At 40.2% G+C, this 20,505-nt stretch overlaps 2 protein-coding genes across 2 annotated transcripts in view; one reads left to right on the top strand and one right to left on the bottom strand.

Moving 5' to 3' along the window:
- Positions 1 to 2,895: 2,895 nt before the first annotated feature.
- Positions 2,896 to 10,811, top strand: LOC117255377 (GRB2-related adapter protein-like). The gene is made up of 5 exons (XM_033624222.2): positions 2,896 to 3,214; positions 3,310 to 3,407; positions 3,844 to 3,963; positions 7,611 to 7,923; positions 8,013 to 10,811. Exons 1-5 carry the CDS (start codon positions 3,137 to 3,139, stop codon positions 8,190 to 8,192), a joined length of 789 nt encoding a protein of 262 aa, XP_033480113.1. The 5' UTR covers positions 2,896 to 3,136; the 3' UTR covers positions 8,193 to 10,811.
- A 601-nt stretch (positions 10,812 to 11,412) lies between these two features.
- Positions 11,413 to 20,505, bottom strand: part of slc5a10 (solute carrier family 5 member 10) — a 29,159-nt gene continuing 20,066 nt past the window's right edge. The window contains exons 13-15 of the mRNA XM_033624223.2: positions 16,252 to 16,467; positions 13,123 to 13,216; positions 11,413 to 12,931 (exon numbers count right to left, since the gene is read on the bottom strand). Coding sequence (XP_033480114.2) covers positions 12,738 to 12,931; positions 13,123 to 13,216; positions 16,252 to 16,467 — 504 coding nt within the window. The 3' untranslated portion in view covers positions 11,413 to 12,737. The remainder of the gene's footprint in view (positions 12,932 to 13,122; positions 13,217 to 16,251; positions 16,468 to 20,505) is intronic.

Raw genomic sequence — 20,505 nt, forward strand, 5'->3', positions numbered from 1 at the left:
GCTGTTGATCTTTGTTGGCTATTTTCCTGATTTTTAAGATGCATTGATACAGTGCAATAACGCTTGTCTTTACACCCACTCACCAATCAGAGTTCTGCACAGGCCTAAGACTGAGAGCTGATCAGACCTGGACCGGTGTCTTTACAACCCGACCTGACTGATACTGTCAAAATTTGTATCTATGCTTCATTTCATCCATTACTCATCTTTAGCTCAGCAGGATTCAACTCGTGCCTCCTTTGTGCGTCCACACATGGGTGCAGATGATTAGGACAGTCACATGTTGTCCCAGGGGCTGTGCAGTGAAAGCAGCACACGAGACAGCTGTATTGATTCAAATTGAAAATTTGCCTGAAAAAACACCAAAAAACACTCTTTAAACATGTTCTGTGTAGATTTGTCTGTGAAGGAGAAGAAAGAGAAATGAAGACAAACACACATTGTTGGGTTTGTGTCTGGCAGCAGAACTCACTGAACTCATTCTCATATTAACATGTCCTCAATGTTGGAATACAGTTAGGTACATTTACTCATGTGCTGTTCTAATGTAGTTTTGAGGCACTTGTACTTTACTTGAGTATTTTTATTTTATGCTACCTTACACTTCTACTGCCTTACATTTTAGAGGGAAATATTGTATTTTTACTCCACTACATTTATTTGATAACTTCAGTTACTAGTTGTTTTGCATATTAGGATTACTAATACAAAGTATAAACAACAAACTTCAAAATCAAATCTTCGCCAAGTCATGGCGTCGCACCAGCCGCAACACTGATCAGTGACTTGAAATAAAGGTCGGCTTGGGACATAAAGTGGAGGGTCCAATGGCCCCTTCTGTGCTTCCCACCACCCTACTACTTGCCCCCTTGATCAGACCACAACCACCTTTGAGGTCAACCTTCATTGTGATCCCAACTACACACCTGTGCAGTTTCATGACTGCATCTTGCAGTCGTAATGCTATCATGCTGACAGAATCTGTCCACAGACTCAAAACCACTTCTGTGGCAGTCTTTGGAGAAAAGTTGCCACCAGGACCACATTTTACCATGATGACACATATAGGTGTAGATTTTGGGGGGTGAAGGGGGAACCGCCCCTCAAGCATGGAAGTAGCAGGGAACTTTTAGTTCGACAAAGTGACTGAAAGCAACCCATAGAAACAACAACGGCTCCGCTAAAGAAGGTGGTGGCAGCATGCAACCTCAAAAGCAATGGCTGCAATCTGCCATCAAATAAGATGAAGTAACTCTTTATATTTTACTCTCTTTATATGTAGTTATTTCAGAGCCCAGTCCGACAACTTCATCACATTCAAAGGGCTTATAGCCTCAGCTTTCCAGGCCTTCTGTAGGACATAGTTACAGCAGAAAGTAACACAAAAGTTTGTGACAGTGTGTAACACAGAAGCCAAAATGGACTGATGAAGTAAATATAGGTATTAACGTAAAAAAAAACCTAACATAAAAAAGAAACTAAACTCCGTATATGAACCAGAATGTTGGGGTGTGCCTTCATGATATTCTAATTGTTTTAGAAATAAGGATAAAAAAATCAATTAAAAATAAAGTAAAATAACTCAAAAGGACATAAATCCACCTTAAACAAACAAAGGACAAACAGATTTTATATTCACCATCCAGTTTTCCTATCTTTTCAAAAACTTGTCCCATTGCAGTCTAATAGAAAAAGTAACCCTTTCCATCCTAAAAATGTGTAATGTCAATCCAGTCATCCACTGTTGGTATTGCCAGCTGTAGCCACTGTCTGGTAATGGCTTTACTGCTAGCCAAGCAACTCTGTGCAGTTAAATAAGGAAGTAATACGATATTTCCACCATAAATTGATGCAGAGAAGACACAAATTGGTGCAGGAATGTTGTAAATTAAGTGCTAGACCCTCAAAATATTGAGGGGCAGGACCCCCAGATCAGCAAATGTTAAAAAAAACCAAAACAACTATACCCCTGATGACACAAGCACACTCATGAGGTGCATACAGCATCAACCCTGCTGTCACAGCTGGTTATTAATCATGATGTGCAGTATTATCATGGATTAATCTACCTAGCTGTATGTAAAGTAATCAGAATCAGCTCCACCTTTACCAGCTGTACCATTAAAGTGATGAACACAACAATCCAATAATATATATTATTCTGAAAGGGGCCATGTTGCATAATGAGTACTTTTACTTTCTAATACTTTTATACTTAAGTAAAATTTTGAATGCAGGACTTTTACTTGTCACAGTGTATTTCTACACTGCTTCTTTTACAGCTCTGTACTCCGGTCCACAAATAAATTGTTGTAAATTATATATGCAGATGAATCTGTGAAATATGTGTAATTTATTTGGTCCAACATCTACTGACAGATGAGCAACCACATCCCCCTTTGCTTCCTCTAAATCTGTGCTGTTGAATTATTTACCTGTGCTATAATTAGACTTTTTCCATTTAGTTGCCAGTACTCTTAAGAAGAACCTTTTTTGCAAGTATAATTCAATTTTAATCTCTGAATCCTGCTCTTCTTAATTGCTGTAGCTGGTGAGAAACATTTTTTATATACATACACTGCTGTAGCTGACACCCTTTTCACTTGGTGGTGAGCCTCTGTCGCTTTTATCATGTCAGATCATAATTTAAATTATGTGTGAGTCAGCTGGAGGCTCTTGGTTAATCTTTGCAAAGGCTTGTTATCATCATAAACACTTGAGGTCATCATCATGCTCATTCGCTCCCCTGCTCTCTCGCTTTCCACCCACTGTCACTGATTTCATCCCGTGGAAACGCTTCATTAACACCCCAGAGTTTAAAGTGTGTAGACATCAGAGATGGAGATGGAGATGGAGCAGTCGCCACCTCCACGTGTTCACACACACTCTCTCAACTCAGTCACATGGAGGAAAGAGGGACACACGCGCAGAGAAAACTCTCCTCATTAACTAATGAGCAGGATGTTAGCAACCGCCTACACACACACACACGCATACACACACACACACACTGATTATCTCATCCTGTAATAGGGTGTCATCGTCCTGCCGCGCTCTAATCACACAGCTGTATTCTCTCTCTCTTCATTCATGAGGTGAAACTATTTTGGTGGCCGACTCAACTCTTGTGTTCAGGATGGAGGCGGTGGCTCTTTTCTCTTTCGCAGCATCAGAACCAGACGAGATCAGTTTCCAGAAAGGGGACATTATCAAGGTAAGTGTGGGTGTATTGATCCTTCAGATGTTTTGAAAGTTATCTGAAAGACTACATGTTCACACAGTAAGAATAATTGCACATGTGTGTTATAGGTGACAGAAATGGAGGATGATTCTTGCTGGGTCACAGCAGAGATCCAGGGGAAGCGTGGCTACGTGCCAGAGAACTACATTTCACTCCTTCCTTATCCGTAAAAAATTATTTGTACACACATTTGAACAACAAATTAATGTAAGATAGAAAGCTGACATTATTTCCTGCAAGTATAGATGTGGATTGTTTTAACTACCATCACTGACATCAGCAGTTCCCAAATGTTTTGTGTACTTGTGACCCCTCAGTGCAGGTTGTGATTGTCATGTTCAACCAAAAAGTGACTTTACGTTGCATTTTCAAGGCCTGAATAAGTGAAATTATTCATTATTTTACAAGAGAAGAAGCAAAAACTGGAGAAAAATGTGGAAAAAATAAACATAATGCGCCTTTTGGGGTCTTGATCTCCAGGTTGGGAACCACTGATGCATAACTGAGCTGATTTTTAATCCAAAAATGTTCTTATGCCAGTCTAAAGAGTGACATGAATATGTTGTAATGTGTAACTGACATGCTTGTGTGTGTGTTCATAGGTGGTTTGCAGGACGGGTGTCAAGACTCGAGGCTGAAAAGCTCCTGCGCTGGCAGGACACCGGCGTGTTCCTGGTGAGGGAAAGTGAGTCAGCTCCTGGAGAGTTTTCTGTCTCTGTTAGGTCAGTGAAGGCACCATGCACGCACACACACACACACACACACACACACAAACACAAGAGACAAGGCTGACACAGATCTGAAGCTGCAGGCTGATGCAACCTTCCTCCGTTGTCTATTCCCACAGTGTGATGTTAATAAGCTCCTAAATGTTTCTGTGCTGTGGTGCAGTGGTTATTTTTACATGTGTTGAATCTGCTGTGATGCTTTTATGTCTTTAATGAACAGAGAGGTGAGCATCTGGCCCCGGGTCTGATCCCAGAAAGACACTTTAACACCTTGCTGACAGCATTTACTGTACAACCGGAAGTGTTGCATGAAACAGGCAGGCAGCAGCATCTCCTCCTTGTGTTGTTTGTGCAGTCGGATGCTTGTTTTCCATCACACTGAGCACATTAGCAAGTTACAACATCCACGTGTCTGTGAGTGTGTGTCAGGACTGGTGGAGGCGAGAGTCAGTCTATTTAAATATGTTATATGAGAACTAGCTGCACCAAAAATAGAACAGCCACACAGTCAGTAAGAGTGTGTGTGTGTGTGTGTGTGCGCGCGTGTGTGAGGAAATGTAATTTGGGTCACCAAAGTGATGTGGGAGTCATTTAATCATTGAGGGTAAATTTAATGTGTTCAATAATCGTGGCATTGCGTAACACCTCTCAGTCTTTAATTAAACACAGGTACATTATGCAATTGACACATGCCACAGACACGCATGTACATACTGTGCACATTTTCATGTTTCAAGACACAACATCTGTCTGCCTGCAGGGGCTGACAGATAAGAGGTTTGCTTTATTCATGCACACACACACTCAACCACTTCACTCCGAGTGTAGTCCTCAGAACGATCAACAGAGGGTGGTCATGTTCAAGAAGAGTTCATAAGATCCTAGCAGATGTGTTTTTATGGCTGTGACCTGCAGCGACTCATTAAAGGAGATTCTTTCAATCCTCATCACGTCTGCAGCTCATGTAGATGACATCATGGCAAACACAACACTGTATTTTGTGAGGTACAAGACAGGTGAACTTACTCTGAACTGTTCAGTCATTATCCATGCCTCCTTTTTCTTTTATCACAGGGTGAACACACATTACTTGGGTCCAAATTCCACACTACAAACTAACTCAAAACATGTTTTTAGAGTGTAGTGTGTTAAAACAGGAAAAATAATGTTTACTTAAGAAAGTCTGTGTGCATACTGTAAGACACGCGTGATTTTTTGAGTGTGCTTTTGAACACTTTTGTCCCACAGCACAAATATGCACAGAGGAAATGGAGGAGCTGCTTACAGATGAATCGTTGGTGCTGGTGAAACAGCTCAAGGAGCACCTTAGAAAAGTTAAAATAACTGGTTTAAAAAAAGGTTTGTTTTCTTTTTTAAGCTTTCAGTGCAAGTGCTTTTCATATATCATACTTTCATATTCAAAGTTTTAAAAGATTCCCAAAGTTAATCACTTTATTTTCACTGTAAATTACAAAATGGTCGGCAGGCCAACCAGCACTCTACTGTGGGCCAGATTCAGCCCTCTGGCCTTAAGTTGAGTATCCCTGCAGTACAGTGTATCCTATATATATTTAATATGTAGTATGGAATTGGGACACAGCAATAGATTTAAAGTCTCTAATCACCTATTTAACCTAACTGCACATCTCTGGACTGTGAGGAAAAAATAAACTGGTGCAGAAACATGCAGACTGTAGACAGAGAGGAGACCTCATGTTGTCAGGAAACCACTGCGCTGATCCAACATTTTACCTAAAACACCACAAAATCCTCCAAACCTGTCATTTCTTAAGCTGACACGCCTCAGTAGTGGTGTTGCCCTCCTTTTTGAGTCATTAAGTGATTATCCTGAGGTGTGTAAGGGAGGAACAAGCTTATGTAACGCAGAGGTGCATTGTGCATGTGTGTTGTGAAGCGTGGGCCTAAATGTAACTTTTGTCCTTAAATAATAATAGACACAAAACAATACAAAAGCAATTACTACCAACAACACAACATAAAATGTTATGTACAAAATGTAGAAGGTGTTGGCTGAAGTTACAGCTCGATATGACTCCTCCTCTTTTATAGTGGAAAACACTATCATGTTATTTTCTTTTGGAACTTAATACGAATATGATGAAATATGTATCACAGCTGATACACGATAGTGTATGTTGTCAAGTATATTACACTCCCAATGTCTATATATTATTATTAGTAGTAGTAGTAGCAGTAGTAGCATTATCATTATTTATTTTTTAATTTTAATTTTTATTTTATCTTATTATTTAGGCTTGCAATGAATGATTATTTTCATTAACTGTTCATCTGCAGACGTTTATTTTTTTTTATGTATTATAGAATAGAAACAATTAATCAGCAACTTGATTCAAAAAAAATTAATCAGACATGATTTTGATAATTTTTTAACCACTGAAGTACATTTTTAGCATAAATGCTAAACTTTCTCCAGTTTCATTTTCTCATTTGTGAGAATCTGTTTGACAAGATAAGGCATCTTCAGATGCCTTAGATGCCTTATCTTGTCAAACAGATTCTCACAAGATAAGATAAGATAAGGCATCTGAAGATGTTGGTTTGGGCTCTGGGCTCCAATTAGTTCAGTACAACCAACATGATTTGCTTTGATTTGACCTCAAAAAGCTTAATTAAGTTGAACTGACTTAATATTTATCCAGAAGTTGTGGTGATGGTTAGTGGTCAAATTACTTTAATACATTCTAACTTTCCATCCAACTCAAAAATGTCAAAAATGTTTTTGATTTCAACCAACTTCTTAAAATTACTTGTCACTTTCATGTACTAACATATTTTCATGCTTGAAAACCTTTCTATTTTAAGCTCCATCAACAACCCCATGAATCATTTTTTAGAGTGTATTGAAATATAAAGTTATCATTTATTATAAACAACCCCATTTTTAAAAAGTTGGGACGCTGCAGAAAATGTAAATAAAAACAGAATGCAATGATTTGCAAATCCTTTTTGACCGTAATTCAAATGAATACAGAACAAAGGCAAGATATTTAATGTTCAAACTGATAAACTTTTTTGTTTTCTACAAATATACACTCAATCTGAATCTCATGGCTGCAGCACGTTCCAAAAAGTTGAGAAACAGGCATGTTCACCACTGTGTTACATCACCTTTCCTTTAACAACATTCAGTAAGCGTTTGCGAGCTGAAGACAATATTTGTTGTAGTTATGAAAGTGAAATTTATTTCCCAAGATTCACAAGAGATCCCCCCAAAATCCTTAAGATTTACGGTCTGTGTGGAAGAATGGGCCAGAGTCCCATCTAAACACAGTGAGAGGTCAGTGTCTTCATACAGGAAACGTCTTGAAGCTGGCATTGTAGACAAAGGCCTCTCCAAGTAACGTGTTCAGTACTTTTTTCCTGTGTCATTCCACTTTATTGCACCTGTGAGAAAAACACCCATGAAGCTTTCAGAGATACACCCACACATGCATTTCCCACACACACACAGGTATGCTCACATCACCTCTGCATGACTTCCTGAACAAAGACACAGGTGAAGGAATGAAGACCGACACGTTACATCATCACACTGTAGGTCGGAGCATAAAGCAGCGTGCATACCTCCCTTTACACTTCTCACCTCTCTTATCTTACAGCTACGGTGAGAGGGTGGAGCATTTCCGAGTGCTAGAGGGGGGCGGTCAGTACTGCATCTGGGATGAGTCGTTTCGCTCCCTCAACCGGCTGGTGGATTTCTATAGAACTCACAGCATAGCTGTGGAGAACGTGGTCTACCTCAAAGACCCCCCTTCGTCCCCTCGCCTGCTGTCCTACTCAGGACATAACCCGTACCCCAACCCGTACAAAAGCAGCTCTCAGGAGTCCCTCCCCTCAGCCCGCCTCTACTCTCACCCCTCTCACCCAGAACGAGAGTCCTCGCGGCGTCCTCTGCCTGATCCAGCTGTGGGGGTATGACGAATCACGCAGCATCATTACTCTTCATCTGTTATTACACACACACCTGTTTGTCTGATGGCTTTGCTCATGTCTTTGTGTAGAAACCTCGCCTGGCTCACGCCCTCTGCAACTACACCCCTCCTCAGACCGCCCACCTCCACTTCCTGCGTGGTGACATCATCGACCTGCTGGACTGCTCAAGCTCTCTGACCTGGAGGGGCCGCTGTCGAGGGCGAGTTGGAATCTTTCCGCCAGAATACGTCCAGCCGCTGTACCACTGACACCATATCAAACTGTATCGCTGACACTTATCCGTGGAGCTGTCGTGACTCACCTCTCTTATCCAATGATCCAACTGCTGATGAAACAATTAGACCAATGATCAATAAGTCCATCGACTATTAACAATTATATGACAATAAACAGCTAAATTAACTGCAACCCAGTCGCCAGAATAAAATATTGGCATTGTATGTTTCTGCAAACCATGGATACAATACGACTGTAACTTTCATACAACATCATATCAACATTTCTAAAGTGATGTAGTTCAGATAACATGTATATGAGCTGAGTTTCCATCAGGGGAAAGAGGGGATGGGATAGTTTGACACCTAGGCAAGATGGCTGCCAAGCAGCAGACCAACAGACAACAAGACTATGTATTTCTAATGAGATGTTGAGACACATACAGTCAAGTTTGCAGTGACAAAATCCAGTATTCTAATGAGACGTTGGGACATTTTCAGCCATCTGTGAGGACCAAACTGTAGCCTGGTGAGACCATCCTGATGACGTGAGCTCAACATTCTGTTTCACCCTCTGTTTCAGTCTGGACTCCGGGCCGCCCTAAACACTTTCCAGAAGTTAAAATCAAACTGGGGCCAATCAGGCTCCACACTGTAGTTGACAACATAAGCAGCCAATCAGGGATTGCGTTGTACTTGATATAAAATGCAGGCCATCGCTTGCTAAACAGTAATGGCGGCTCCAGATGCTACAAGCCTAACTCTAATATTAGTAGAGTAAACACAGCAATAAGTGATGTCATTGCAGACATAGAGTTGATAACAACAATTAAACAAGAACAAGAGTATGCACTTGAAGTTTCCCTGAGGAAAAGACGTTTTTCTTTCCGTTCTTCTGACTGGACTCGTCAAAAACTTGATTTATCAACTGGCTCCACTGGTGATGAAGAAGATGCTCCCGGTGATTTGTCATGTTCATCGGCTGAAGGCGTTTTCTGTCAAGACAAGTACTACTGCCACTGGAAGTGCCTGGGGCCACACTGAGTCCAGAGTCATACAGAGAGCGAAACAAAATGTTGAGCTCACGTCCAACACATTCTCACTCTGACCTCGTCATATGTTGACGTTTTGGTCATGAACTTTCCATGTCCACATACAACGTGCAAGGTGCCCTGGATTCGTTGGTTGTTGACGTTTTCGGACACCTTGTTAAGTTCTCTTCTTTCCAAATATACTCCCATTTTCAGTCTTTTTCAAAATAAACGCACTACGTCAGCACAACACTGCAAATTTATGTTTTTTCTCTTCATCAATAAACACACATGGTTAGGTTTCGGCAACAAAAACAAGTAGTTGGGTTTAGGAAAAAAGAACAGGGTTTGGCTTTAGAATCTTGCGGGACGCGAACAACGCTCTCGTGCGAAGGTCAGTGTTTGTCAGAACCATCCGCCACCTTTCCCACCCGCCGCACTCAGACTTTCGCCGCCGTAACTTTTGTCCTTGTGCTGCCGCGCTTCCCCCTGACGCCAGCTGCCAGCAACTAACCACGTATCATGCTGACGTTACAGGATGCCTTTTTCATTGGTTTCTGACACCACAAGTCACTGCCCAAGTGGCAGATTTCGACGTCTTAGGAGTGAGACCGTGCTCTGTCAACAGGGTGGTTGTTTAGGTGAAACCAGGTATTTTTTACGATACATTGGGCCATTTACAGCCCTGTTCGTGGCAAACTGGATATTTTAATCCAAAACATGGTCCGATCCTCACCCTAACCAAGTGGTTTTGAGCATGAACATAACTACACGTTAACCACAGCGAAGTCACAACATAAAATTAAAAATTGACATGTAAAGAAACATTAAGTTTCAACATATCCATTCATATGAACCACACAAATTCAACATTAGAAACATTCAGATGTGACATATCTGTGGTTTGTAGACGTGCCAACATTTATTCTGGGACAGAGTTGTTAACTGAAAACAAGCTATGTGAAAACAGTATTTTCTGCCATTGGATAATTTTATTTTTTTTGTGTTCCTGTTTCTCTCGGGGCACTTCTCACTGGTTTGAAGTGGGCTGGTTTTAGTGTCACATACTTGCACCAAGCAGGATTTAGCAGCATTTGAACTGGATGACAGTTGATTGTTTGTCTGGTCACTGTCAATCAAGTCTGATTAAAACCACATGTACACAGTCCTTATGAGTTTTTGAGTGTTAAACTTTAAATAATACCTTTTTCAATTTAACTCAGTTGATGTCACTTGTGTCAGCTTCGACTGGGCCTGAAGGTAACAAGTTTGAGGATGAAAAAAATCCCACCAGACTTCCAAAACTCGCCCTTATCTCCGGCTGAGGCTGGTGGCTCGAGGCTACATGAGCACAACTATATCTTCTACCGAACTGTTGGCAGTTCAGTTGCATTGTGGGTAATGTGGGAGCCAGGTTTTGACTTGGAAGAAGAATCTGTGGAATTAAAAAAAAGTCAAGTACTTCTTGTTCTACTGCTTCTACTGCGCCAAATTTGATCTTTTCTAAATCCAAGCCATTGTGAGTTCTATGGAGCTACAGCAGTGACTTTAGGTTTGGCATCAGAAAAGAAATGTGGCATTGAAAACTGAAATATTGAAAAATAAAACACAAGCATTAAAATATGGTATTTTGTTTTGATATATTTACTTTAGTATATTTTTAAGTGTAAAAAAAAGACTGAAAAATCTGAGGACTGACATTGTCATTGCACATTACAACGCAAAAAATATAAAAAATTAAATTATTCTTAATGCCTTTTTTGCTGGAACTTTTTCAGTGCCTATGTTTCCTTTTTTAATACCAAATTGTATGCCCATTGCCGTCACTGTTCTAATGCCACAGTCTGACAGTGTTATAGGAGCGAAATGCTACTACATTGGTGCAGTACTCTTTACCAAGTTTTCTGTGGCTTTAATCATTTAAATCAGTTCAACAATGAAGCAGAAATGCCAGATATTTGCTGTCTCTCACCACTGACATTTGAGGATTTATCACTTTTGTATACCTTATATCATTATTAACAGAATACATCCCCTGAGCCCTAATGTCCTCCTTCAACCAATAGCCTTTATTGAAAATATAAATCAAAAGTGAAATTTTTCCCTTTGTTTTATCTTACCATTTTATCTTTGCCTCTTCACCTCTGTAGTAAATGTAAGTAAACTTTACAGAAGGCAATAAAGAGTTATATTATCTGGTTATAAGTACTGTGTGAACAAACACTTGTAGCTTTGATGCACAAATCTTTACATTTATTTGAGATATTACAAGAAAAAAAAAAACATTTGACGGACAAATTGTCCAGATATTTTGTCTTCTGACTGACATGAGGTTCTTTACATCCAACAATCTTCACTTCTCAGTAGTTCTTAATGAATTTAACCAAAAAAATAAATCAAATGCACACCAACAAGTTATAACAGTCTCCTCTGGTGAATGTCCCTTATGGGAGTCTGTTGTCAAGCAAAAAGGGGTCATAAACAATATTTTCAGCTCTGATACTCTGTCTGATAAATCTAAAATAATAAAAAATAAATGTAAAACCTCTCATTATTTCCACATATTTTGGATTTTCCAACTGCACTCTTGATTACAAAAGACAAACATGTCATATTTCAATTTGAATTTGGGGACCAGAGAAGGTTGAGAAATTCTGATTTATATATATTCATAAACAACCTAAATAGCATGACAGAACTCTACAACAATAACTGAAGGTTCACAAAACCTTTCTTGACAAACATCAGGACATAAACACGACTAAAGAATTACCATTAAGCATACAGACTCAAAGGGAACTATGGAAGAAACACACAACCTAAACTACATAGATTGACTATATCATCTCACCATATATTTTATAAGCTTTAGATCTAAAATGACGTGTGATGCTCTTCTATTTAGATGTCATATTTACCTAGCATTAACGGCACATTCATGTTAGCTTGTTACAAGCCACAAGCTTCATTGTATATTTGTACAATACCCTTCTGAAACTTTAAAACTAGGCTACATCGAAGAGGGCGGAAAGGTTTTATGAACAAACCAACAGCCTCAAGTGGGGCAGTCGTAAAAATAAAACATTATAACATCTGTAGATATACTGTGTGTCTAATGAAATGACTTTAAAAGACAACACTGAGCTCAGTCTGAGCTGCTCAGGATTTTAAGACATTGTGAGATGGAGGTTTTTAAACAGTTCAAAACAACAAAATCTCTGCTATGTGTACCCAATAATTATCTATCATCATGTGTAATTTGATATGAATGTAGATCCAGATGCAGATTAAAAAACTCAACATTGACTTTTTTCTTTAAATAACACATTTAGAGGTTTGTGGTTAGAGGTATGTGATCGCTCTGTGTTTTCTAGTTTTAAATGTGTTTTTTTAACGGCCCCTGAAGCTACATTAGCAGGATTCATGTAAAACCAGTCCAAAAATCACAGTTTATTTCTCCCACCTTCTTGGATCTGGAATTCATGTCGGTGAGATTGGCAGGAGTTCAGCAGAAGGGTGAGACAGGATGTTAAATCTGTTTCTCTACTCAGGCAAAGTAGGCATAGAGGAAAATGTTAATGCTGACCACCAGGAGCGCGTTGGCACAGCAGAACCTGGACCAGAACACGCTCTCTCTGACGCTTTGAGCTCGGGGAGCTGGAATCTCTTCTGACCGCCGTGCTGCTGAGATACACAGTCCTGTCCCCTGACCGCATGTCACCCTCCGTGTTGGCTCAGAGCCTGAAGCACACACACAAACACACAAAGCAGACAGGAAGTTACTCACACATAACTACAGCAGCATGTGTGTGTGTGTGTGTGTGTGTGTGTTTGCATGTGTGCATGTGCGTGTGTGTATGTGTGTGTGTAGATGACTGTTTATCACATGATGGCTGGTTTTATTCCAGAAGTGAGAATATTCAGACCCTTACTCTGGGAGCTACGGTGGCTGACAGAGGACATTTTCTGTAGAGGAATATCTCTCGGTGGCTCTTCAGTCAGAGTCCACCAGGTCAGGTTACACACCTGGGAGAGAAGGACGTGGAAATGTAACAAATGTTATTGATAAGCAATTACATATTGGCACAAATATAACCTATATGTAGAGGCTGAATATGTATTCATGTTGACAACATACTGATGTAAAGGAGGAGTTCAACAGAGAGTCAGATGAAGAGGTCAAAACCACTCTCATGTCTGTATGGTTAAGATTTATAACTGGAGCTAACAGCTTTTAGCTTAGCTTAGCACAAAGTCTGCAATCAGGGGGAAACAGCCCAACACCAAGACATAACATGTTAATTATTTAGCTTCAGAAGTGCTGTTCAGTGGATTTTGTTACACTTGGACAGAGCCAGGCTCGTTGTTTCCTCCTATTTCCAGTCGTAATGCTAAACCAAGCTAACCGGCTGCTGGCTGTACCTTCATATTTAAGAGACAGACATGAGAGTGGCATCAATCTCTTCTTCTAACTCTTGGCAGTAGAGCAAATAAGAGTATTTCCCATAGTGCTGAACTACTTCATTAATGATTCACAGTATTTATTCAAACCCAAAGTGTCACTGACCTTCACCTGCAACATGATACTCAAAGAGACTCACCACAAAGGAACACAAAACAACTACAAAGATGCAAAACAGCTGCAAGGAGACTCACAAAAACAACAGGAACAACAGGAAGTAGGCAAAACAATCACAAAGAGACACAAACACCACAAAGAAACACAAAAAGTTCACAAAGAGACACAAAATGACCACAAACGGACACAAAACACCACAGAGAGACACAAAAAGACCACACAGAGATAAGAAGACTACAAAGAAACACAAACAGCACAATAAGACACAAAATGACCACAAAGAGACACAAAACACTGCAAGGAGACCCAAAATGACCACAGAGAGACATAAAATGACCACAAAGTGACACAAAGAGACACAAAATGACCACAGAGAGACACAAAATGACCACAGAGAGACACAATGGGACCACAGAGAGACACAAAATGACCACAAAGAGACACAAAATGACCACAGAGAGACACAATGGGACCACAGAGAGACACAAAATGACCACAAAGAGATGCAAAATGACCACAGAGAGACACAAAATGCCCACAAAGAGACACAAAATGACCACAGAGACACAAAATGCCCACAAAGAGACACAAAATGACCACAAAGTGACACAAAAAGACCACAAAGAGACACAAAGGGACCACGGAGACACAAAATGCCCACAAAGAGACACAAAATGACCACAGAGAGACACAAAATGCACACAAAGTGACACAAAAAGACCACAAAGAGACACAAAGGGACCACAAAGAGACACAAAATGCCCACAAAGAGACACAAAATGAACACAGAGAGACAAAATGACCACAGAGAGACACAAAATGACCACAGAGAGACACAAAGGGACCACAGAGAGACACAAAATGACCACAGAGAGACAAAATGACCACAGAGAGACACAAAATGACCACAAAGAGACGCAAAATGACCACAGAGAGACACAAAAAGACCACAAAGAGACACAAAATGCCCACAAAGTGACACAAAAAGACCACAAAGAGACACAAAGGGACCACAGAGACACAAAATGCCCACAAAGAGACACAAAGGGACCACAAAGTGACACAAAAAGACCACAAAGAGGCACAAAATGACCACAGAGAGACAGAAAATGACCACAGAGAGACACAAAGGGACCACAAAGAGACAGAAAATGACCACAGAGGGACACAAAGGGACCACAAAGAGACACAAAATGACCACAAAGTGACACAAAAAGACCACAAAGAGACACAAAATGACCACAGAGAGATACAAAATGACCACAAAGAGACACAAAATGACCACAAAGTGACACAAAAAGACCACAAAGACACACAAAATGTCCACAGAGAGACACAAAAAGACCACAAAGAGACACAAAATGACCACAGAGGGACACAAAATGATCACAGAGGGACCACAAAGTGACACAAAAAGACACAAAAAGACCACAAAGAGACACAAAATGACCACAGAGAGACACAAAATGACCACAGAGACACAAAGGGACCACAAAGAGACACAAAATGACCACAGAGGGACACAAAGGGACACAAAGAGACACAAAATGACCACAAAGAGACACAAAATGACCACAGAGGGACACAAAAAGACCACAAAGAGACACAAAATGACCACAGAGGGACACAAAGGGACACAAAGAGACACAAAATGACCACAAAGAGACACAAAATGACCACAGAGGGACACAAAATGACCACAGAGAGACACAAAATGACCACAGAGACACAAAGGGACCACAAAGAGACACAAAATGACCACAGAGAGACACAAAACACCACAAAGAGAACAAAAAGACCACAAAAAGACTTTACAGAGATGCAAAACAACTACAAAGAGACTTAAAGTGAACACAAAGAGACACAGAGAGATGTGTAACGACTACAATGAGACACAAAATAACAACAAAAAGAGGCTAAACACAAATGTCTGTGTCTCTTGCTCCTACAGTATGTTGGAAAGATGATGAGGCCATCTGCATGTCTTGGCCTGGGGGCTCTTGTCTCATAATCTGCTTATGTAGGGAGGTTATGGATGACAGTGTGGTGACTGTGCACTATACGGGGAAAGTTAAACAAGTCCGCTCCCTGTTTTCTAGTTTTGACTAATTCTCTTGAAACAGGGTATTTAATCAGAAAGGCTGCTGTTTGCATTTTGAGTTCAGAGTGATGTCAGATGTGACAAATGTGTCACAGGCTTTAAATATGATTAATTTTGTATGTTTTGCTATTGTGTGCAACAGTACGTCTTCTGTACTGTAAGATTTTGCTCTTTGGTCGACTGTTGATCTTCTGGATTTAGACAGGCATGTCCTTTTTGATTGTCTTGTAACACGGAGGTCAACCTCCAGCTCTAATCTGTGCCTTTACCTCCAGTTAAACCCTTCAGCAGATAAAATTAGAGGTGTACCAACAGCAAAATACTGACGTACGCATTACTTCCCTAAAACTTATGTTATTTACTGTATCTGTGTGTACACACCTGTTCGTGGTTGGGAGGTGGTGTGAGCAGCGATACTATAGTAACCACAATAGCAGTGAGCCCACAGAGCAGAATGGCGAAATGGAGGTAGTGGACACTGCGCAGGACTGTAGGCGCCGAGTCCACGACGCCACATCTGGGAGGTGGGAAGGCAAACTCCACCACCATCCTACACACACCCACCACCAAACCCACCATCAGGCCCCAGAATGCACCCTGAAGACACAAGCACACATTCAAACAGATTTCATTACACGAGGCATTCGTGATTTAATATGCTGAACTTCCTGCTGCTGAAGGCATCAGTATGTTGGGTGTGTTCAGGCTCATTAAACTCTCACTTTCCCACCATGATAATCTGTCATTGTCGTGTCACTTAAGTATACACACGTGCTGTGACACAAAAGTCAGCCTTCAGAAAAGAATGTGATCTGTGTGGTTTGAATCAACACACATGAAAATAATCACCTTGTTGCAGCACGCAAAGCAAACATCTGTACCTCTACTTTACTTTTTATCATACTCTCTCTTTCCTCTTTTGTTCCTTACACTCTATAATCCAAACAGTTCTTTCTTTGATTTGTGTCTCTCTCTTTTTGTTGTGAGAGTACCACAAAAAATATTTAATTTAACAGTTATTATTATTGTCATGTAGCCAACTGATGTGGAAAGGTCTGTTTTTCCGGTTTTAGTTCACATAAATCTGAAAAACGTCACACACAGGCCTCTCTCTGTGTATTGTTTTGGAGTCAAATCATAAAATGTACACTTCTAGGATTACTACAAAGGGAGTGATTAATCCAAAGACACCACATGCAAGATATAATGACACTAATTACAGGGTTAATCTGCATTTTTATGAGTTACATTTGCCTCGCTGGTTCAAAGGCTACAACCGTCATGTTCCCGTTTAAATAGGTCTGCATTGTTTGCTCTCTACAGTGTCGAACTAGTCAGCCTGTGCCTCAGCCTGTGTCACATCCTGTGTGGTAACGTGTGCCCTTTGACCCCATGAGTCAACACCATTAAGATTCTCACAGCGATACGCTTGCTGTGTTTATATGAACAAATAAAAAGCTCATGACTTTTATGTAACAGAGCTATTGACCCTTTTCAATAACTTGCTGTAGAGGTATAAAATGAAATGGTACCAGATCAAAAGAAATAAATGGCGGTGACACTTAATACGCCCTACTGTAAGCATGGGTGTGATCTTTGCAGATGTCAAGACATAGGATAAGAAAAGATAAGATGATGATGATTGATTGATTGATTGATTGATTGATTGATTGATTGATGTGAGTTATAACGCTAAGAAGAGTTCTGTTATGATTTGCAGAGTAAAAGGGGATAAGGACCTCGCTCTTCCATCTTTTTACTTGTCAGGACAAGTGCTCCCTGCTTGCTCTAAAACTAAATATCTGGGACACATCATCACTGATGATATGACGGATGATGATGATATGAACAGACAGCGTTTTGCAGGCAAATTTGTTGACCAGAAGATTTTCCTGGTGTTCAGAGAAGGTTAAAGTGAGTCTTTTCAGGGCTTACTGCACCCCTTTTTATACTGCGCCCTTGTGGATTAAGTTCAAAAAGGCCAGCATCCGCAAACTTCAGGTTACGTATAATGATTGTCTGCGAATTTTGCTTGGGAAACCAAGATGGTATAGTGCAAGTGAACTTTTTTATAAAGTACAAGTAATCACATTTCATGCTCTTTTGAGATGATTGACATTCAAATTTATATGTCGACTTAACAATTCTTGTAATGCAATTATAATGATGTTGACTAACCCTGTCCTCAGTACTGTACGATACCAGTCTGCTATGTGGAAACACTGGTATGACTGTCTTTTTTAAATATTGTATGTTTGTCTTTTTTAATGGACCTGGAGTCTAAATAAAAAGGTTGATTGATTGTCTGTCACAAGTTACAGAAATTTGTCCTTGGCAAGCTCTGAAATAAAATAGACAAGAACACACAAAACACAATAGACATTATACAAGATATACGACAAAGCAGTGTATCTGGGTGGGACTTCAATTGTTATTTTAAACTGTTCAGGGTGGTGATGGCCGTGGGAATACAGAATACAGAATACAGGGAATTAATACAGAATTAAACTGTGCTCAAGTTGGTATGAATATGGAAGTTTTTTAACATAAGGGTTTCGACTGCATACTAGTGACCATATTTTAATGTGTTGTTGTGTTGCTAAAACAGGGTGTAAGAAGCTAAAGCAGGGCTAGGCAACCTGTAGTTCCAGGGCTGCATGTAGGTCTTTAGTCCTCTTCAGCTCCCTGTGGCTATGACAAATACCATTTTTGGGACTTCAAAGCTTCAGTCATAATTACTAGCAAATATACAAACCATCAACGGTACACGGCGTGACCACCCAAACCCAAACCTAATTTGGCTGGACTTAGTGCCACTGAGTGTGTGTGACAAAGAGAGTGATAGACACAAGGAAGAGATGTGGAAGGTGGGCTATTGCACGCAATGTTTCTGCAACATATTAATAACTCTGAACCCCACAGGTCAGGCCACATCATTAGATGCAAAACAACAGCTAGACAAGGATAACAGTCTGCATTTCCTGTCACCTGTTCCTTTTCCTCGTCAGACAGCCAATTTAACAGCTTCAAGTAAGGGTCAATGACTGTACTGAGGACACCGGCCTCAGTCTTGTCTGACAATTGCTTTCAATTTCCTCCACCAGTTTACTGGTGGAAAAAAAACCCAGATACAAAACAACAAAGCACTTGAATACTGATTTGGATGTTGATTAACATGGCGATGATTACAACTTTGAAGCTTTGAGGCATTTGGATAACTTACTAACTAACTAATAACAGTAGAGCCTGGTCTCACTCTGAATTCGTCGAAATCCGGCGCTTGTGCAGTGATATGCAGTATCAGAAACCCCCCAAAAAAAAGGCGTCTTTTAACGTCGTCATGATACGCGACCAGTTGCCGTTATAGTTGACCAGCGCCAAAGCACCCAGGGTACCTTGCATGTCGTATGTGGATGTGGAAAGTCCATGACCAATGTTAATATCTACAGTAGTAGGCCTAAAGTAAGTCTAAATTCTCCAGTTGTATAATGTATAGTCTATACACTGAACGAGAAAAACATTCTGTGAACTAAAAGAACTTGAATTTTTGCTTGAACCTCAATAGCGTTTGCTAGTCTCTCCCTAGGTAGACTGACAATGGATACCAAATTTAAGGAAGGAAAATAGAGAATATAATAGTGCATGGACAGATTAATTTGCTTTAATGCTACAAAATTTTAGAACCAAATGATCATAAATAATTGACTGAGAGTAGCCAACCCGTGGTAAAACATATTAATGAATGTTCGTTTAGCCTAGATCTATTAGAAATATTGATAGGCTAATTTAGACTTAATTGCCTGTTACCTTCATTATGAGGCCCAAATATCTTTTGTGGCTCCAGACAGCTATTAAAGCTTTTGCTTGTTTGTTTTTGTCTCTTTTAATAGTAAAGGTTCCCAAACCCTGGGCTACAGCTGTGCCAGCTGCTCTGTCAGACTGTACTGTACAGTAGTGCTCTGAGCTAACACTCTTATGCTAATTTTAATGTTTACTGTGCTCAGCATCTTAGCTTAGTGTGTTAACATGCTAATATTTGCTAATTAGCACATTACACAAAGTACAGTTATGGCTATGCTATGCATGTATTTGGTAAAAAACAGACCTCCTGGTGGCACTAGAGGAAAAGTCAGAGGATCACTGAAGTCAGTAGAATTTATCCTCGGGGGAACATTAAAGTCTGCACAAAATTTCTTGGCAATCGAGAAAATATTTGTTGAGATATTTTAGTTAGGACCAAAGTGGTAGACCAACCAACTGACAGACTGACGTTGCCATCCATATAGCAGCAAGTAAAAAACTGTTGTTTGTTCGTACCTGTTTGTTCAACAGGCAAATTACCAACTCAGTGTTTGCTGGGTGTTGCCAACCCATGATGTAATGTTACCCCAGGCCACTTTATTGTAAACACTTTGTCATGAAAGTAAATGAAAGTAGTCTTTATGTAGCTTCATTCAGAGTTGGAAAAAAAGGTGGTTTCTACATCACAATAAAGAGGGAATCCTTTCACTCTGAAAAACCTGAAAGATTCCTTTTTATTAAAGAGGTTAAACAGCATGTCCACAGAGAGCAGACACACCCAGGACGTGCTCTGTTCAAACACAAATCCAATCCTGACTATCCAGTGGACTGGTC

Source organism: Epinephelus lanceolatus, chromosome 3 (assembly GCF_041903045.1).
Source record: "Epinephelus lanceolatus isolate andai-2023 chromosome 3, ASM4190304v1, whole genome shotgun sequence".
NCBI classification, from domain to species: domain Eukaryota; kingdom Metazoa; phylum Chordata; class Actinopteri; order Perciformes; family Serranidae; genus Epinephelus; species Epinephelus lanceolatus.

Bases quoted from the DNA above. Each gene is read 5' to 3' on its own strand.
- LOC117255377 (XM_033624222.2), top strand. From the start codon at position 3,137: ATGGAGGCGGTGGCTCTTTTCTCTTTCGCAGCATCAGAACCAGACGAG. The intron at 3,215-3,309 runs GTAAGTGTGGGT...TGTGTGTTATAG, and splicing joins AGAAAGGGGACATTATCAAG to GTGACAGAAATGGAGGATGA. The intron at 7,924-8,012 runs GTATGACGAATC...GTCTTTGTGTAG, and splicing joins TGCCTGATCCAGCTGTGGGG to AAACCTCGCCTGGCTCACGC.